The sequence below is a fragment of the Bombus affinis genome, chromosome 15 (assembly GCF_024516045.1).
Source record: "Bombus affinis isolate iyBomAffi1 chromosome 15, iyBomAffi1.2, whole genome shotgun sequence".
Classification (NCBI taxonomy): domain Eukaryota; kingdom Metazoa; phylum Arthropoda; class Insecta; order Hymenoptera; family Apidae; genus Bombus; species Bombus affinis.
This window is the reverse complement of record NC_066358.1, coordinates 3552753-3571409: the sequence shown is the minus strand read 5'-3', so window position 1 is coordinate 3571409 and position 18657 is coordinate 3552753. Positions and strand designations below refer to the sequence as shown.

Genomic DNA, 18657 nt, shown 5'->3' with positions numbered 1-18657 from the left:
TTTTTTTTCCTTTCCTTTTTATAATTTGGAAGATACGAATCGTTAAACCTTGTTGCGATAATCTGAACATGACTATTTGTTTGTCGAAGCATACTCGCTATCGTTTGTTTGATTTTTCATGCTATGAGTGTTGAGTTCACAATATTTGTAACATTGATTTTTTGCAACGATACATTTATTATTAGAGAGACAGTGCGACATTTACATAATATAGCGATTACTATAACAAAAACGCATGCAATTAAAAGATAAAAATATTAATAAATACAACATGTTAATCGAGAAATATTATAGTTGGCTCGATTGACTAATAAGGGGTGTCACTGTGTGGAAGTTTATTGAAGATTATATTGCTCAGAAAGGAAACTGGGTTTCCCCACTCACTTTCCTCAAAGCTGTCGTATAAAATGTGCGCATTTGTCAGCCGATTCTACAGTGCTTGCACGAACACCGTTGAAATCGGCTAACCGAGTTGATTTGATCTTATCAATTTGCTTCTTCATCCAAAGAGAAGAAATTTCCGACAAAGAAAAAAAGTAAGCTGCAAGGTCTAAGATGAGAGGCGTTCTGGTATTTCTCGTTTGTGTCACCGGTCTCGCTATCGCTCAACAGTCGAAGACCGCGAAACAACCTTTGGTCACTGCTCCAATCGGGAAAATTCGAGGGTCTATTTTGACTTCTAGACTTGGAAGAGAAATTTATTCGTTCCGTGGTATAAGATATGGCGAACCACCTGTTGGATCCCAACGTTTCCAGGTAAAAAATCCTTTAACTGGTTGTTATTTTACGTCAGCGTTAACTTATGCGTTATCCTTGTATAAAGAGCGTCGAAACAGTTTCTAAACGTATAGTTTGCAAAATGTAAGACATGGAAATCAAGACTAGGTATTTTCATTAATGTCACGTACAATTACTCGAGGAATGTTTTTAACAAGCTTCCTTAGTTAAGCGGATTCGCGACATTATGGCACTGAATCATTTTTAACAAGCCGCCTTATAAATTATCTCATTTTCACGATATAATATACAGAAGTAAAGTTACCAATTTCGCACATCCTAAGAGATTAAACACAAATTGCATAATTGTTAACTATATAGTTGATAACTTTCGTTAATTACATAGTAGATAAAACTGTTATGATATGTGCGTTATATTTCTTATTTCGTGTTTTTAAATTACTGTATAGCCTCCAATTCCAGCGAAAGATTGGCAAAACGTTTTCGACGCAACCGAAGAAGGACCCAGTTGTCCTCAACCTAATGGCACACTAGTATCGGAAGATTGTCTACGCTTAAACGTGTATACTACCAAAGTAGGTAGCGAATTGTACTAAATTAGCGTGCATGGTTAAGTGATTTTGGAATCTTTGCATTAATAGTCCATTTGCAATTCTAGCTACCGTGTAAAAGCGAGAACGTATCGAGACCGGTAATGATCTTCATACATCCAGGGGGCTTTTACAGTTTCTCAGGACAAAGTATAAACTTTGGACCAGAGTATCTGTTGGATAAAGATATTGTTTTGGTTACAATAAATTATCGCCTTGGGGCGTTAGGTAATTTGAAATAAATCAAGGAAGTAATTAAGGAGCTACCTACCAAAGCTATCAATTTACTCGATTCGAATTTTCTTAGGATTAGGAAGTTCCTTAAAAGTAGGAAGCTCCTCAATTAGAATATGATGAGTCAATCTACTCCTATTACTTGGATTAAAGCTTATTGAAAACATAAATTGAAATTATTTCAGGTTTCTTGAATACTGGTGACAGTGCAGCACCAGGTAATATGGGTCTAAAGGACCAAGTCGCAGCTTTCCGTTGGGTTCAAAGAAACATAGCTGCCTTTGGTGGCAATCCAAACTCCGTCACTCTATGCGGTTACAGCGCAGGAAGTTTCAGCATTATGTTGCATTTGGTGTCTCCAATGTCTCGCAATCTTTTTCACAGAGCTATCACGATGAGTTCTTCGGCTATAGTACTAGAAGTCTATTCGGGAATATCGCAACATGGACAAATCCAACTGGTTCAGAAGCAGGCACGACTATTGAATTGTTCCACTGACTCGACCAGCGCTATGGTAGATTGTTTGCGGACGAAACCTGTAGAAAACTTCATAGTCACGTTGGGCTCCTTATTCGTACGTTCCATATAACAATATAAATCTAGTGTATAAAAGTCTTGGCAAGTGTAAATATTAATTATGTTATTTTTTTAACAGGATTGGTACGCAACTCCCATTTTGTTGTGGACACCCGCTGTGGAACCGGAAGTTCCTGGTGTCGAAAGGTTCCTGTCTGAACAGCCGTACGACGTGATAACGCAAAGGAGATTCTATCAGGTTCCTTTAATGATGGGAGTTACAGAAGAAGAATTTGCCGGTATAGTTGCGTGTGAGTATTCGAATTAAGATATTTTGTATAAATATATTATAAAGATATGAAAATTGAGCATATCCAATTGTTTCATTAAATTGCGCAGATTATGAAAATGCAACACTAGAAGGTAATTCTGTGTACCCTGAGTTGAACGATAATTGGAATACTCTCGCTCCAATCGTATTTATGTACGAACGTAATACGTCGCGATCGAATTATATTAGTAGGGAATTACGGAAATTCTATTTTAACGATCAGCCAATTAACTCGGCTAACAGCAAGGAGCTCGGTGATGTACGTATCAAATTCTCTTCGTACTCTAATTGTAATTTGTTTTCCATTGAAATCATAAAAAAATATCAAATCTTTTTCAGATATATTGTGATTCTATAATTACATTCCCTATGTACCGAGCAATCAAGTTATTCGCTACGTATTCGAAATTGCCGGTATACTTTTATAAATTTTCGTTCCAAGGACGATACAGCTTTTATATGTTGAACGCCACGACACCATATGGTAAAACTGTTTACTCTTCGTTTGTCTGGAAACTCAATGAGGACCATATTTTAAACGTTTTACGTGTCCCTCAGGTGTATGTCATCATGACGATCTGCAGTATCTTTTCTTCATAAAAAGCCAGTTCCCATATTTCAACAGCGACGCACCAGAGATTCCTATGGTGGAAATTTCTACTAGCATATGGTCGAATTTCGTTATAAATGGCGAACCGATTCCGAAACACGATAGTCGACTGAGGAATGTAAGGTGGGACAAATTTGTACCCGAGCAAAACAATTTCTTAGAGTTGAATCTTCATCCATCGATCAAAACTGAATTCTTCCCTGAAAGGATGCAAGAATGGGAAAGATTGTTTCCTGAACCATCGGTCCGAAATACAGTGAAACATTAAACCCATAAGTAAGTATTTATTAATATTTTCAAAGAATTGTAAATATTAGCGGATACTTTTAATGCAAGTTACAAGTACAATAAGGTGCGGTGATCCTTTGTTTTCTTTGATGAAATTAGAATATACAGGGTGATTGGCAACTGGTGGTACAAGCGGAAAGGAAGTGATTCTACGTGAAAAAAGAAGTCGAAAATATAGAATAAAAATTTTTCGTTTGAGGCTTTGTTTTCAAGAAAATCGACTTAGAAAGTGTTCATAGAAATTTAATTAGAAGAGCAGAAGTATATGTTCGGCAGAATTCGGCAGAACATCTTCAGCAATTTTTGTAATAATAAACTTTATGATTACTTCATATTATTTCATTATGTATTCCTAATTTTCCGTTACGGCAAAAACAAACTTAAACTGCGATAATATCCATCGAGACAACGATCTACAGTGAGATCCGTTATAACGAGACGTGATAAAGTGCACGCGTACCGAGCGAAAATTCAAAGTCGATTTTCTCGGAAACAAAGCCTCAAACGAAAAATTTGTATTCTATATTTTCAACTTCTTTTTTCGCGTAGAATCACCCCCTTTCCGTTTGTACCACCAGTTACCAACCACCTTGTATAAATAAAACATGAGAAATGTATTACTATTTCCCGATTATTACTTTGCGGGATAATTAAATATAAATAATTTGTACAAAAAGTTTAACGAATTAGAAGCCTTTTAATTATAGAAAATTTGCGGCTTTTAAGTACATAGATTAATAAAATATGTTTATGCGAACTTCTATATTTTTAGATCTGATGGTTGAAGTTTCACCATGGTTTCGCTGAGTCCTAAAACTTTTTACCTTGAGATGGATTCTTTATCCCGTGAGGAAGTTCGATTTCCTAAAATTAATGATATGTAGCAATAAACGATATCATCATTATTTAAGAAATGCTATTTGTAAACAAAAAATTGTGACAAGTTTTTCTTACACGACAATGCGAAAAATATTTACTAGAAATCCCACTAACTCCATTGGACACTGCAAGATGTATCGTTATTTGCGCGCTCTGTTCGGCTGTTTTGGAAAATGTGTTCAGTAAAAAATGTAATCCCCAAGAAGTGGAGGCGAGACACTTTTACAGATTCCAGTGCTTATTAGACCAGGATGAAAACAATTGGTTGCCACGCCAAAACCTTCCAGACGTCGTGCTAATTCTAGTGTATAAACGATGTTTACATATTTGGAAATATAGTATAAATAGCCAAGCAAGGGTGTCATTGGATTTACATTATTTAAATTTAACCTCGCTAAGTAATACAGTTCCGGTGCAACAACGATTATTCGACTTGGTTTCGATCGTTTTAGCAAATCTGCAAAATAATTCTACAAGTAGTATCTTAGGATGAAGAAAGAAATCGTTAAAAAAGAAATTGTTGTATCGATCAAAAAATGTGTGAGTAGGAATGGACTATAGTGATTTGTCCATTTGTCCATAGTCCTTGGGATTATATGGAATATTGTGCGTCCGAGCAAATGTTAAAACTGCTGTTGAGCATCTTGGCCGAAGGATGGATTAGAACATATGTTTAGGTCACAGGACGTAACACTTATATTATTGCGAAATATATATGGATCATAATTTTTATATAATAAAATCATAACATCGTTTTTTAAATAAAGCGTATTTCTTTAAATATTATAATCATATACATTTATAAATACAAAGTATTATTTTGAATTCATAACCTATCTTATTCAAAGAAAGATATATTAAATTATTCAGTGATCATAAAGCTTTAAAATCAGAATAGAATGTGTTCGTGATATTGCAAATTAAAAATAAGGCGTCGTTATTCAATAATAATGTTGTCAAAGATTTTGTTCGATAAGTTTCTCTGTAGGATTAAACGTGTTACCGCTAATCACGTGTATATGTATATTTCAGTTTCGAATTATCAAGAATCAGAAATCAAGACATCGTTCTCACGGAATTATCAAGATCTTTCGAGTCATAGAAACATATATATAAAGTTTTTTTGAACACCACTAATTCCAGACTAGGTAGAAGTAAATAATCAGATTACTCTTCTACATGTGAAAATAAGTCGGAAATGTAGAATAAAATTTATTCACAAGACGGTTTGTTTCCAAAAAAAATAAATTTGCAAATTTATCATATGTGTACATTAGGACAACTCTTAATTAATACTAGAACTACCACACCAGTCAAAATGACTGGTTTGACAACTTTATTTTAAAATTCTTACTTCATGTTATATTTTTTCTCCGCAATGATGCAGTGATTTTTGCAGGGATAGCTAAAGGAATAATATAATAAACTTTAATTTTGTTTTATTCATTTAAAATAAAAGTACAGTCGTTGGAATAAAACCTGATTTCTCATTTTATAAAACAATATTTTACAAGCCTTGAAAATGTGTAAACAATTGGAAGCATCCGAATCGTTGCAAAAATTGAAAAGGATTCCAATGGAATGCTCTGATATCGAGGATAGTGAATTCTCTGAGTATGAAGGAAGTGAACCAGGGGAAAAAGAAATTGAAATTTGTAATGATAACAGCAACAGTGACATTAATGACAAAGCAACTGAGTCCTCAGAAAGTAAGCCAGAGAACATTTTGCCAGAGAACGTTCAAATTCTACTTTCTTAAAAAGTAAGTGGAAAAACTACTTGGCAAATTTTATATCACACTTTTTATTTATTTTCTCGGACGAGAGATTTTTATTTTGTGTTTTCTGCTAATTTTTTTCCATAAGGAATTATCTCCGTGTCATACAATTACAGTATTGTTTTGACAAACGAAATAGATTAAAAGATTTTCTTATCAAAATGCTTATTTACATTTATTACAATTAATGAAATTATAAGAATCTCAAAAAAAGCGCTAATATAGCGATCACGATTCGTTAAATCCGAGGTCATCGTTAATACAATCTTACACAAAATCATTCAAAATACCAATATTGTCTAAGAAAGATAATATATACAGATTCCAGAATGCGCGGTTTATTGTATTACTATTATTTCTTCCGTTTTAATTTCTTTAATTCACTCTGTTGTACTGAAGCTTCGCCAAAGATTTCTTTCACCTTACGTTTACGTTCTTCATCGCTCTTAATCTGTTGTTTTATTTGTAGCTTCGTTAAGAAAACTCTATCTCTTCGTATTTCACGTATAGCACCTTTCATTTCCTTTTTATACTTGTGCAACAATTTTTCTCTTTCAGCTTTCTCCTTGGACATAGTCTTATGTTTCTTACCGTCATATCTGTAAAGAATATACGAAACTTAATAACATTTTTGAATTTATAAAACGGCGTGATTTGAAATTACAAATTCAATTTTTACATACACTGCTTCAATTCGCGGCTCGTATAATCTTAATGGTTTTGGTTTCTTCTTTTGAACCATAATGTATTCTAATTTTTTATTCTTTAGCTTTTCCAAATCTTTTTGTAATTGCATAATATGTTTCTTCACGTTTGGTGGATATTTGTCAAAAGAATTTGATTTAAGTAATTTTAAAATTGGCTCAAATATCGAATACACAGCTTCCAGTTCTTCTAAATGGTTTTTAAATTCGCGCAATAAATTTACAGCTATTAATAAGGCTCTTATTCTGAAATCATCATCTATGGGGCCATCTATTAGATCGGATGCTTTCATATAAATACTACTTGGATTAATATCAAACTTAGCATGATCTTCATCAAGTATTAATAAATTTCTCGAGTTTCCGATTGTTTTAAAGGGCGGTATTATTTTTATTCCTTGTATTAAATGTGTAGGCGTGGATACGTAAACTATTCCGCGCAAGAAATTTATCACAGATGGAGCAAATCGCTTACTTAATACTGTATACTGTGAATGTGAATGAAATATTAATATAGGGTTTGCATTTCCACATAATATGTTCGATTATAAAAATATAACAGTAGTAGTAACAATTACCTCTAATATAAGAGTACATATAAAAAGACCCTTTGAAATATCTATTTTATTTTTAATATGACATCTAAATAGTATTTCTGACATAAATATTGCACAGGGAGTAATTACAGGATGTCTGAAATCGGACGTTGGAAATATCAAAGAAACCAATTTAAAGAAAATAAGCTGAAAAAAAGATATTTATAAGAAGATTATAATTAATACTCTTGAAAATATATTTTTAATATAGTTATATGTTAAACATACTGTATCTAGGCCAGGGTATCTCTTCTTATTTTTCTCAAAGTCATTGTGCTTTTCTTTGATTATTCTTTGTATAACAGATTTGGCATTCTGTGAATTTAGATGAGCAAGATCGTATAAAAAAGGAGATAATCTGAAATAAGTATGTGTAATATAATATAGATATAATACAAGTAATTAAATTTTATTAGAAAGTTATATATTACCTATCCATAATTTGGAAACCTTTAACTATACTTTCAACATCATTTCCTATAACATGATCATTTACATGTTGTAATAAAAACAAAAATAAATTTGATAACTTTTCTTTATCTGTATTATTCAGTGACCAATGATTACACTTAATTATACGATCTACGATAATTGATTGGTAATCAGCATTATAATTTTGAAAATATTCTTGTAACTCTTCAAAACTTTCTGGTACTTTATAAGTGTAAGGTAATTCCTTCCTTGCACTTTCCATGATATTTTTCATTTTTAAAAGATCATCTCTAATTTCTTGCTCTCTAGTCTCATTATCCAACTTCAGAACACTAGTTTTTGATTTCCCTTTTGAACCAATTATCATACTGCTTTTGTTTAACTCTTTTTCTTCTTCGCTAGAAGATTCTGATTCTTTCAAATCCGATAAGTTATCTTCTTCAGAACTTTCAGATTCTGAAATTTCATCGCTACAACTTTCAGCTAATTCACTTTTGACAGAATTCTTTTTCTCTATTTTCCTTTCTTTCTTAATAAGGTCACTCATTGCAGTAGTATTTAATTGTTTATCTCCCTGAATATTTATACTGTCTTCATTATTTGAACCTTCTTGTATATCTTTAATTGAATTTTCTCCATCATCATCTGCTGGGATTTGGTCATTTATAGTTTCTAGCATAAAACCATCATCAAGATCATCTGCAGATTTGTGTTTAATCTCATTACTTATATTATTTACAAGTCCTTTCATTCTTGCCAACCGATCTGCTTCTAAAGCTTCCAGTTTCTCCTTTTCCTCTTTTACAATCTCTTCTTCAGATTTTAATTTATCTGATGGTGTACCTTTAGCCTCAAATTTCAATTTACGTACTGCAATATCGTAATCATCAGCCTTTGTCTCTGCAGTTTCTTCTTTAACACTCTTATTAGTCGCTGAAACAATTGGAAGAAGATCCCTCCACTCAGAATCAAGTTTTTCTGTTAAATCTATAGTTTGTTCACGTATTTTCTGTTTCTCAGCTTTGCGTTTTTTTGATTCAGCTATAAGCTCATCTATAAGATCTTTTCTAGATTTTTCAGATCCTGATTTGGATAAAATTCCACCACCAAAGTGAGCTTCACCAACAAACTTATTATCCAGTTTACCAGTTCTACTCTCATCATCACTATATTCATCATCACTTTTTGGGTCATCAAATTTTTCAATTTCCTCTAAAGTTTGACCCCTATGTGTTAATACTTCATCATCATTCAAGTTATAAATATTCTTTTTTTTATGAGCTCTTATACGTTCTGCTGCAAATCTGGCCAATGCTTTATCTTCTTCGCTCAGGGATAAATTCTTTTCACCTATACGCTTGTCTAAAAATAAATTATCCTTATTTTTTAATTTGTATTCTTGTAGAAGCGTCTGTTTTCGCTTCTTGATTGCTTTAGCACGTGATACACCTGGGAGACCATCATCCGTCTTGCTCTTTCTACCCAACACATTTTGTTTGTTCTTATTTACATGCACTTCGAATGGATTCAAAGATTTTTTCTTTTGTTGATTACGTATTTGTTGGGAAACTTCCGATAATAATTTCTTCTTTGCTTTAACCATTTTTATTTCTTGCTTTTAACGTATGTATTTTCAAAAAATTTTAATTTAATTTTAAGAAATTTTAATTTATATGATAATTATTATTTTGTAATAATTTATATTATTGCGAAATATATATGGATCATAATTAACATCGTTTTCTAAATAAAGCGTATTTCTTTAAATATTATAATCATATACATTTATAAATACAAAGTACAATTTTGAATTCATAACCTATCTTATTCAAAGAAAGATATATTAAATTATTCAGTGATCATAAAGCTTTAAAATCAAAATACAGTGTGTTCGTGGTATTGCAAATTAAAATAAGGCGTCGTTGTTCAATAACAATGTCGTGAAAAACTTTGTTCGATAAGTTTCTCTTTAGAATTAAACGCGTTACCACTACTCACGTGTATATGTATATTTTAGTTTGGAACTATCAGGAAACGGAAATCAAGACATCATTCTCACGAAATTGTCAAGATCTTTTGAGTCATAGAAACACGTATGTAAAATTTTATTAATCACATTACGTTTCAAATCAATGTAAAAGTAATATCATAATGATACAGTAAAGAAGAAAATAGGTAAAAATGCCAATAATTCGGCAAAAATATTAATATATCTATATATATCTATTTGCATTTATTTTATAAGTAGTAGGCGAATATTTTAAATAGATATTGAATAAAGATATATTAAATGCTATATGTATTTAATGATTATACCGTACTTTATTTGTAAATTTCATATTTAAGAAATAATTTCCCGTAACTTATCTTCTATTATATAACTTATATTTTTATTTTATATTATTTTGAATTTTCGAAAAACAGCAACTAATAGAATTTGTTAATTATAACGCCATCATTTGATAACACGTTCTCAATTATATAATACATATATTTTTATTGTTTAAACAATATAAGATTATAAACTAGTTATAATTATATACTTTTTCAGTTAACGGAAGTATTTTAATGTAAATATATTTGTATGTTACTAAATAGTGTATTTTACTAATCTGTTTTGGGTACTTTAACCTAACCTAAACATAGTATTCAATGGAAGCGTAACAAGTGATTTAAATAAATTTCATTTGAAAAATATAAGTTTAAGTGACTTAACAACGCCTTCAGACACATTTATAAACATGATACAAAGATACAGAAATGCAGTATGTATTTTTGGGAAGTATATGCAGGTAATTTCAAACTTTATTAATGATATAATTTTATCAATTTAAAATGTCAGTTTTTTATAATGATTGTTTAACTGTAAAACATATTTTACTGGTTTTTAGAATAATCTACCAGTAATGTTAGGTCCTATTAATTATCTAGTTCCTAATGACAGTTCTCAGCAAGTCAGAAATATAAAGAAACATTTTAATCAAAAGTATCGCAAAGAAAGGGGAAAGAAAGTCATTAAAATAAAATTACCTAAATTTGATGATGATGATGATAATACTAACAGTAAGCTAAGAACAAAGTTGAAAGAAGCTGGAATTCTACCACAAAAAGAGTGGTCTGAAAGACCAGTTTTTATTAGCTGTACACCTACAATATTTGAAAGTTACATTGCTCCAGAAGGTGATGGAAAATTTTCTCCCATTAGCACTACGGTACATAATATATTTATTTATAGCATAATATAATTAATAAAGATTGAATTAGAAATAGAAATAGAAGATTGAATTGACAATATATTCAAAATATTTTTATATGTAATGTCTAGGGTGCGAAACAAAAGTTTGAATTTATACAAAAAAAGAGTAAATCTTTTATGGACCTTAGAAAAATTAAGTCATATGAGGACAACTATTCATCTGATACATTTAGAGAAAACCTATTAAATATTTATAAAAAAGCACACGAAGCTTTATGTCGGTAAGAAATGTTCATTGAAATTTATTTGGAATACATTACTTCAAAGCTGATCACATCATATATTTATGCTAATGATAGTTTAGATTAAGTTATAAATTTATTGTATTTACAGTAAAGATCAAGATGAAATACTACAATATGTTACAGAAACTGCATATCCTGTATGTCTCGATATATTTAAATTTAATGTTGCTTTCTTCATATAATGGTGTGAATATACTGATAGATATTATTTTATTTTAGTTACTGATACATAATGTTGAGAACAAAACAATTGTATGGAAATTTTTGGAATCTTTGGAGCCAGCACGTATCGTACATGCTAGAGTAACAAATCTGATTACAAAGAGCAATTTATTTGCACAAGTCACTATTCGTTTTCATACTCAACAGGTTTAACAGTAGATCTTAATATTGTATATATGTATGGGATATGTATAATATTTAGATTATTACATGAAAAATTAATCTTTTAGCTTCTCTGCATTTATGATCGATTTGGACGAGTGTTATTAGGTAGTGAGACAGTGAGGAAAGATGTTTTGGATTATATAGTATTTGAGAAACATATATCCAATGTATATGGTACTTGGCGCATACACGGGAAAATTATACCAAATTGGCTAACACCGAAAGAAATATCGACATCTACTTACATCTTGCCAAAGAAAAAGGAAGAATCCTCATCATCTGATAGCGCTGTTGAATCGGTTGCTCAAGTGGTACCGCCAGAAACTGTAGGTGAACAGCATACTGATGCAAAACCATAATAATTGTATTTCATGTACAAATTCCAGTTATTAATTGATGAATAAAATACTTTTAAAACAAAATATTGTTTGATGCAAATATGAAGATTACAAACTTTTCAATAATATATCTCTAAATTTTTATTAATTTTTACAACTTTTTACAATAATTTTCACAATTTTCTTAGGATATTTTCTTAATTTTGCAATAAAATATTATATTTTCAAACAAAAGAATTACGAATGATATTAGAAGCCCACCGATGAAGATCATTAATGTTAAATACACTTGTTCTAAGATAATTGGTTCTGTCACATTTAGTGTCTCTTTTTCAACGTTCTTTGACTCTATCCAGCGATGTTTCAATAGTTTGATAAAGCCAACTTCATATAATTTCAACATTCTATATAGTAAAAATAATCAAATTATTCTATTTCTTTGTGAACCAAATAAATTTGTACAATATTATGAAGAATATACATATATAAATATTAATGTAAAGTTAAAATATTTACCCGATATCAATAGACCTTCTATGTGTAAAAGTCTTCGAAATTCCGGGAACTATCCATGAATAAAGTAAAGGAATTCCTACGGGATTCAATCGACAGAAGTACATTCCTCTAGCTTTTTTTAAATCTTCACTTTCGAATATTGTGTATGGCTTATTAGATGTACATATTTTTGTATACATCTCCTCAATTGTATCCATAACAATATATCGTTTCATGTCAAGAACTTTTTTGTATACAGGCGATGTTCCTCGCTAAACTCAAGTAATAAAATAATCATATTTAAATAAAACAGCTAAGCATAATCTACATCTTTACATTACATTTTATATTGTAATTACAATTTCTATTATAGAAACTCGATTCATGAGTTGTTTATGGTATTTTTATGATATATGTTTCTCAAAATTTGCGTGAAATTATGTCTAAATAAGATACCTGATACCTGAAGATATTTAATATATACTCACTTATTTTCTTATTTCCCTAAATTTCTGATGATTTATAGTGATTGGAATTGAGAGACTTATAACAAAAACGGCCTTTGTTATATTTTTCAACTTCTCAAATAATTATACATCCTATATAATGGTCAGAAACTTATGAATGACTTACGCCTTGATTTATTCAATAAAAATTAAACAATTTTATATAAATAATCCTTGTCATGGTTGCACAACTCAATGACTTAAATAGAATCCTACTGTGATCTAATTACAGATAATTTACAGTAATTATATAATACGATAAATATTTTGTTTAAAAGAACTGAAACGTATTGGTCAGAAATTCGTATTCTTTCGTTTTCCTAGAAGAAAACAAACATGGGCAAGGATCGTTTTTGTTATGAGCTCTTGACTCAGGAAGAATTACGTTTTCGTACCTCGATAATAAGATTTGGTATAGAACCATTTAAAGTTAAAATTTTGTACGAAGTATTATCCAAAAGAGATTCTATATCGTTGAAAGGAGGTGTGAAGGTAGTTTGCGTCATATAGCCTATTAAAAGGGCACTGAAAGCGGTTCTGATCAAACAAGAAAATAAACCCAACCATAATTCTATTATCCTTGAGCTTCTGGTCGAAGAAGATGGAAAGAAGCCTGTAAAAAATTAGAGCTTTCATTCGTAATAAATTAATTGTCTAGTGAAAAGCTGTAGTAATAAATGCAAAAAAATTTAAGATGGTAAAAAAGTGAGGACAATATTTTTTAAAGAAAGGCGTTAAAGTTTGTGTATTGATGAATTGTTTTCTATTCAATTTTTACACAGACTCAACTGTACACAAGTGTACATTGATCCAGTTTTTAAAAGAAGACTTCAGTTTCGAAAGAGATAATTTTACTTTTCTTTAATTTTCTTTTTTTGAGTTTCTTTCGCTTTGTTATTGTGACAATGTAAATTATTATTAATTATAGCTGTTAATAGTTATTACTATGTTAACACGTTGACTGCCACGCGTGTTTTCAAAGAAATCTCCGTCAGGCCACGCGTGCAGCAGTACCAAGCGTTCTCTGCTAGGTGCTCTCATCGATATTTTAGTAATGCGGTCGCACATGTGGTGGTCTCAAGAATGATCTCCCGTTTCGTTCGTTCGCAACATTAAAGCCACTAGCTGTTGTTGAATATAATGACGGAAAGTGTGGTATAAATTATTCCGACCAAATGGTTTTTTATGCCACCACAATTAGAAAAGGAATCAAATGGTACAGAAAACTTGGCATTCAACTCCTTCTGGGAATTTCTGCTGTAAACGCTTTGACGGTTTATAAAATTGCAACAAGGATGAATATAAATATTAGAATATTTAGACAATTATTAGTTGCAAAATTATTAGGATTGTCTGAAAATACAAAAAATCCTTGTCTTCGACGGAGTCAGAATAATATCGCCGTTCGGAAAAATGATTCCGGAAGAAGCATTAGACGCGCATGCAAACTATGTTATGCGAATAAAAGACGTCGAATAGACCGAACAAAGGCACAAAAGAATTTGAAGAAAACAACAACTTATTGTCCAAATTGTCGCCAACAACTTCAGTTATATATAGAATGCTTTAAAGCTTTATATTCTAAATAATTTTTTAATAAACCATTTTCGTATTACTTTTATAACAATTCAACCGTTTTATTATTATGGAATATCTTTTCAAATACCTACGACGATCCCTCGCAAGTAGTCAAATAAGCGACACTCGAATACGGGTATCGTGGCAGTCAACGTGTTAATAACGCGTATTGTACGGTGTAGGTAGTAATAACAATCGTGCCTTGTGTAAATAAAAATTTGTAATCGCAAAAAGATTTTCGTGAAGAAGAATTTTAAGCAGATTAAGTTTATATTTTATGTGCCATAATTTTCGCTAATGTATTTTTTCTTACTTTGTCCGCAGATCATGCCAAAGTTATAGAAAAAATGATCCTTCAAGTCAGTCTGCAACTTCTTAAGCATGATTCTCGTCTCGACCTTGTGAGAAAGATAGCTGCACATGCTCAATAATAAGTATGTTATCAGAACTGCGTGCCAAACTCTTTTGGAGAATAATTTCACCATCCAAGTAGGTACGTGTTTTACTTCTCGTTCAATATATAGCCGATATCTGTAAGTAAATTATGATACTGTACATATTTGAAGACTATACGGAAAAAGCATGATACTTATTGATTTTCTGGTTTTAAGTTTTAATATCATCTGATGGTTAAAAGAATATTTCTACCTATCAATGGCTAACATTACGTTAATGTATCATTTCATTATTCTTTTTTATACTATTTTTCTTATGCCCTCTTTATGTCTATTGCTTTTATTTAACGGGCGAATGTGACTTACGATTGGTTGAAAAAATAAACGTACAGAAAAAAGAAGGACATATTACGATTATATATACTATGTTTAAAAATAAATGAAAAATCCAAGAAACTTCGTATAAGACCAGAATGGCTGATATTGTGATAATCAATATCCTAAAAACATTGAAAAATATATAGGTAGCGAGAGCATATGCATAATCGCTGAATTAATTTTAAACTTACTTTCCTATAAAAGACAGACGGCGTGGCTTATTATTATCTTTTTAATAAGATGATAATTTATGATTCTTCGATGCTTATTCAAAATAGTAACATGAATTTATTTGCAATGAATTGCTAACAGATAAAAAAGATTGAGAGTAAAGTTTGTGTCTATACAATTTGTTTTTATAATTCATGTTTATAATATCCATAATTAACATCAACATCATTCTTTTTACTATAAAATACTCTTACTCGGCTTTCCATAAAGGCATCGTCATCTGGGTAATAGTCAATCTCTTGGGATGAGCTTCCATCCTCGGTATTACATCTGTTTTATTATCTGCAATATACTTTAATAAACCAGTTCTAAACATGCCATCAAGATCTGACGCCCCTGTACTCTTCTCGTCCGTCAGAATCGGTTTTATTCTAAAAAGTTTGAATTTCCCAAAAATCTGTGTCTTTGTTGGTTTAATATCTAATGTCAAATTCATTAAATAAGAGAAATAGAGAGTTTGGCATTACGTGAAATTTAAATATTCGGACAAAATATTCCAGATCTCGCCTATAATTCCGGTGATTCGTGTTCCATTACCTACGCTATTGATAAGGTTCTTCTCCTAAAGAAACATCATAAAATATGGTATAAATGATAGTAATTCGAATAATGCCCGACTCTATGGTTGAGTAAGTTCAACATTTTATGGATTCTTAACAGAAATTCTTCATTCATTTAAAGACATCTTTAAATAGAAGCGCAAACATTAAAATAAAATTTCTGTAATAAAATTAATATAATAAAATATATATTACATAATATTATGTTAATATATAATATAACAATATAAATATGTAAGAAAATTTTATTTTGTCGTTTGGTATAAATTTGGTACAAATCATGCTTCAACAGGTATAATAGAATTGAATTAAAATAAAATTTATAATGATCCTGTTATCGCATAATTCTGTATAATTTGTTCAGAGAATTCAGTGAAATGACAATGCTTTCTGATCTCCATGATTCGATTGCTGTTTGTGATCTTCCAGCAGAAATTTATATAAAATGAGTCAGAAAAAAGCAGCTTCAACTTTACAATTATGATTATTATCAGCCTTATAATACTCCTTCAGAAAACGGGAAACATTATTTTTACCTCGTAATAAGAGAACCTAACGATCCTCCCTTGGAAATCGTATATTTCCTCTCCTCGACTTTGGCTCAGCACTTCGTTGTTTACAGCTGCGAAAGCTGGGATACCGAAAATCGGAACAAAATCCTGTAGTTTCTTGTCCCATATCACACCGTTCACTGATCGAACAGGTCTAAGTAATTGGTGAACCATCACGAGTAGTAGTATCTTTCTCATGAAGAAAATGTTTCTTGGACTGTATTGCTTGAAGAACGACAATGGTAACGTTTGCTCTTGCTTTAACGACGTTTGTTTCAACCACAATCGCTAGCAGGAGGTTTCATTATACATATTGATGTTGCTCGATATTTTCGTTTTAATGCGATATGATTATCTTCTAATCGATCAAATCATTTATTTTCTGCTGTTTTATTTGGTGGCTAGTCGTAAGGTCGATTTTAATCAATGTAATCATTTTAAAAAGTTCCGTCTCTCGTCTTTTCTTCTATCTATTCTGCTTTTCGAGTGTAGTCTAATTCATTTAGACTACAGGATGTACAAGAAATCACTTAGAATACTATTTCGAGATATTTGAGATTTATCGTTAGATAGTTGAAACTATCCTTCATTTATATAGCTGGCTATATAATCAAGCTGATATCGTATAAATTTCATTTTTAATATTAGAATAGAGTAAGAAGGAAGAAGTTTTACACACATTGAGAGACATTATGTTGTAGTTGTGTTGTGACACGTGAAGTAATTATATATGCAATATTTTATTGAAAGTTTTAATTGGATATAAATAAAATAGATATAGGAGCTTGTTCATATCTATTGGATAGAAAAGAAATATGAAAAAATTTATAGTTTAAATGCAAAATTTTAATTTTACGTAAGTAAATTCTTGGCTTTCTGTAAATTAGCTATCTATAGATATTGTTCAATTCAATTGAATTTAGAATAAGGAAAAATAAAAGAAACTTTCGATTAAATGTTAAATTAAATTCGAAGGATGAACAAATTTTTTTTACTAAATTTATTATCAAATTTTAAAATATTCTATTCAATATTACGTAATATTACAGAAATTATTCTTTTACTTTTCCAGTCATTCGATAGTTTATCTTCCTTTTTTCATGCAAGTTTTCCCATTTACTATACATGATTTCAAAGTTCTATAACAAATTTAAATAATCTTTCCAATAATCCACATAATTACGCGTTATTATCTACACTGTTAAGATTGAACATAACGATTAAAATTAATCGCGTGTCACATATCAAGCTGCCATTTCAATAAAATAGTTCCAGCTAATATTGCTAACGAAACGTCACGGTAAATTGCTCTAACATTTGCTTCGGTAAATGTTATCGTGTCTCACGATCTCGCGTTTCTGCAACACAGTCGATGCTAAACGCTACGATTTCATACTGATAAATCGTTGTAACATGAAAACATACCTACGATTTAGGTCAGTGATAGAAATGCATTTAGTAATGTAGATCGACTTCATAATACGAAATTTTATTCATTGCCAGGTTAATGGAAAAGAAATCGTATAAAATGGGACTTCTTTTCTGTTACTGAGATTTCCACTTGGAGTTTCTGCAATTTAGAACGAAACGCTACATATAGACGTTGAGAGACAGCTCAGACGGATGTATTTAGTGGTAACTTGAAAATTATAAATACGCCAAGTTGGTGGGTCACATTTAGGACTTAGATGTGCATGTGTAAATCTAGCGTGGTCAATATTAAGACTGTTCAATATTAGGTAAATATTCACAAAATTTCATTTTATTATCGAAAACGGTCTACACAGAAGTACGCAATTTCTCCAACACTATTTATATTTAATAAAGTGCGAAGGACCGGGACTTTCTTTTCAAGTAACCCAGACTTAACCGAAACTCATTTCTGATTAGCTTAAAATTACTATGAAAATGCGAAATAAACCTTTTTTGATGATAAGTCTTTAATAGACCTTTATACTACTCAGGATGATGACCATGACAACATATTAAAAAGTTATGAAAATCAGAAGTGGTTCCCTTTTTGTGAATATTTACTCAATATC

At 30.7% G+C, this 18657-nt stretch overlaps 4 protein-coding genes across 6 annotated transcripts; 2 read left to right on the top strand and 2 right to left on the bottom strand.

The window, feature by feature from the left end:
- The first annotated feature begins 418 nt into the window (after positions 1–418).
- LOC126924947 (esterase E4-like) lies at positions 419–4555 on the top strand. Of its 2 annotated transcripts, none has more exons than XM_050740003.1 (9): positions 419–756; positions 1188–1313; positions 1397–1556; positions 1748–2136; positions 2218–2389; positions 2478–2668; positions 2749–2893; positions 2968–3295; positions 4080–4555. In XM_050740003.1, the coding sequence occupies exons 1-8, from the start codon at positions 556–558 to the stop codon at positions 3285–3287; spliced, it is 1704 nt and encodes a 567-aa protein (XP_050595960.1). In that variant the 5' UTR covers positions 419–555; the 3' UTR covers positions 3288–3295; positions 4080–4555. The 2 variants fall into 2 exon arrangements, with proteins under 2 accessions (XP_050595960.1, XP_050595961.1); XM_050740004.1 differs by lacking the exon at positions 4080–4555 and adding an exon at positions 3407–3639.
- A 1053-nt stretch (positions 4556–5608) lies between these two features.
- LOC126924935 (nucleolar protein 14 homolog) lies at positions 5609–9298 on the bottom strand. The gene is made up of 5 exons (XM_050739968.1): positions 7695–9298; positions 7492–7621; positions 7246–7410; positions 6647–7155; positions 5609–6562 (listed from the first exon to the last, which is right to left on the bottom strand). The coding sequence occupies exons 1-5, from the start codon at positions 9296–9298 to the stop codon at positions 6316–6318; spliced, it is 2655 nt and encodes an 884-aa protein (XP_050595925.1). The 3' UTR covers positions 5609–6315.
- A 414-nt stretch (positions 9299–9712) lies between these two features.
- On the top strand, positions 9713–12005 carry LOC126924965 (probable 39S ribosomal protein L45, mitochondrial). 2 transcript variants are annotated; one of them, XM_050740049.1, is made up of 7 exons: positions 9713–9788; positions 10247–10487; positions 10587–10907; positions 11021–11172; positions 11285–11333; positions 11416–11565; positions 11649–12005. In XM_050740049.1, the coding sequence occupies exons 2-7, from the start codon at positions 10437–10439 to the stop codon at positions 11940–11942; spliced, it is 1017 nt and encodes a 338-aa protein (XP_050596006.1). In that variant the 5' UTR covers positions 9713–9788; positions 10247–10436; the 3' UTR covers positions 11943–12005. The 2 variants fall into 2 exon arrangements, with proteins under 2 accessions (XP_050596006.1, XP_050596005.1); XM_050740048.1 differs by having other exon boundaries at positions 9744–9870.
- A 32-nt stretch (positions 12006–12037) lies between these two features.
- Positions 12038–17097, bottom strand: LOC126924958 (glutamate receptor U1-like). The gene is made up of 7 exons (XM_050740032.1): positions 16601–17097; positions 15972–16066; positions 15699–15875; positions 14814–15031; positions 13318–13535; positions 12438–12688; positions 12038–12325 (listed from the first exon to the last, which is right to left on the bottom strand). The coding sequence occupies exons 1-7, from the start codon at positions 16811–16813 to the stop codon at positions 12106–12108; spliced, it is 1392 nt and encodes a 463-aa protein (XP_050595989.1). The 5' UTR covers positions 16814–17097; the 3' UTR covers positions 12038–12105.
- Positions 17098–18657: the final 1560 nt, after the last annotated feature.

Excerpts from the sequence above, each read along its gene's own strand:
- LOC126924958 (XM_050740032.1), bottom strand. The coding sequence starts at position 16,813 with ATGAGAAAGATACTACTACTCGTGATGGTTCACCAATTACTTAGACCT. Across the intron at positions 16,067-16,600 it reads TTAGGTTCTCTTATTACGAG|GAGAAGAACCTTATCAATAG; the intron begins GTAAAAATAATG and ends ATGTTTCTTTAG. Across the intron at positions 15,032-15,698 it reads ATGCCTTTATGGAAAGCCGA|ATATCGGCTATATATTGAAC; the intron begins GTAAGAGTATTT and ends ATTTACTTACAG.
- LOC126924965 (XM_050740049.1), top strand. The coding sequence starts at position 10,437 with ATGATACAAAGATACAGAAATGCAGTATGTATTTTTGGGAAGTATATG. Across the intron at positions 10,908-11,020 it reads TTTCTCCCATTAGCACTACG|GGTGCGAAACAAAAGTTTGA; the intron begins GTACATAATATA and ends TGTAATGTCTAG. Across the intron at positions 11,566-11,648 it reads TTCGTTTTCATACTCAACAG|CTTCTCTGCATTTATGATCG; the intron begins GTTTAACAGTAG and ends TTAATCTTTTAG.
- LOC126924935 (XM_050739968.1), bottom strand. The coding sequence starts at position 9,298 with ATGGTTAAAGCAAAGAAGAAATTATTATCGGAAGTTTCCCAACAAATA. Across the intron at positions 7,411-7,491 it reads GATACCCTGGCCTAGATACA|CTTATTTTCTTTAAATTGGT; the intron begins GTATGTTTAACA and ends TCTTTTTTTCAG. Across the intron at positions 7,156-7,245 it reads TATGTACTCTTATATTAGAG|TATACAGTATTAAGTAAGCG; the intron begins GTAATTGTTACT and ends TCACATTCACAG.
- LOC126924947 (XM_050740003.1), top strand. The coding sequence starts at position 556 with ATGAGAGGCGTTCTGGTATTTCTCGTTTGTGTCACCGGTCTCGCTATC. Across the intron at positions 1,557-1,747 it reads TTATCGCCTTGGGGCGTTAG|GTTTCTTGAATACTGGTGAC; the intron begins GTAATTTGAAAT and ends AAATTATTTCAG. Across the intron at positions 2,390-2,477 it reads ATTTGCCGGTATAGTTGCGT|ATTATGAAAATGCAACACTA; the intron begins GTGAGTATTCGA and ends TAAATTGCGCAG.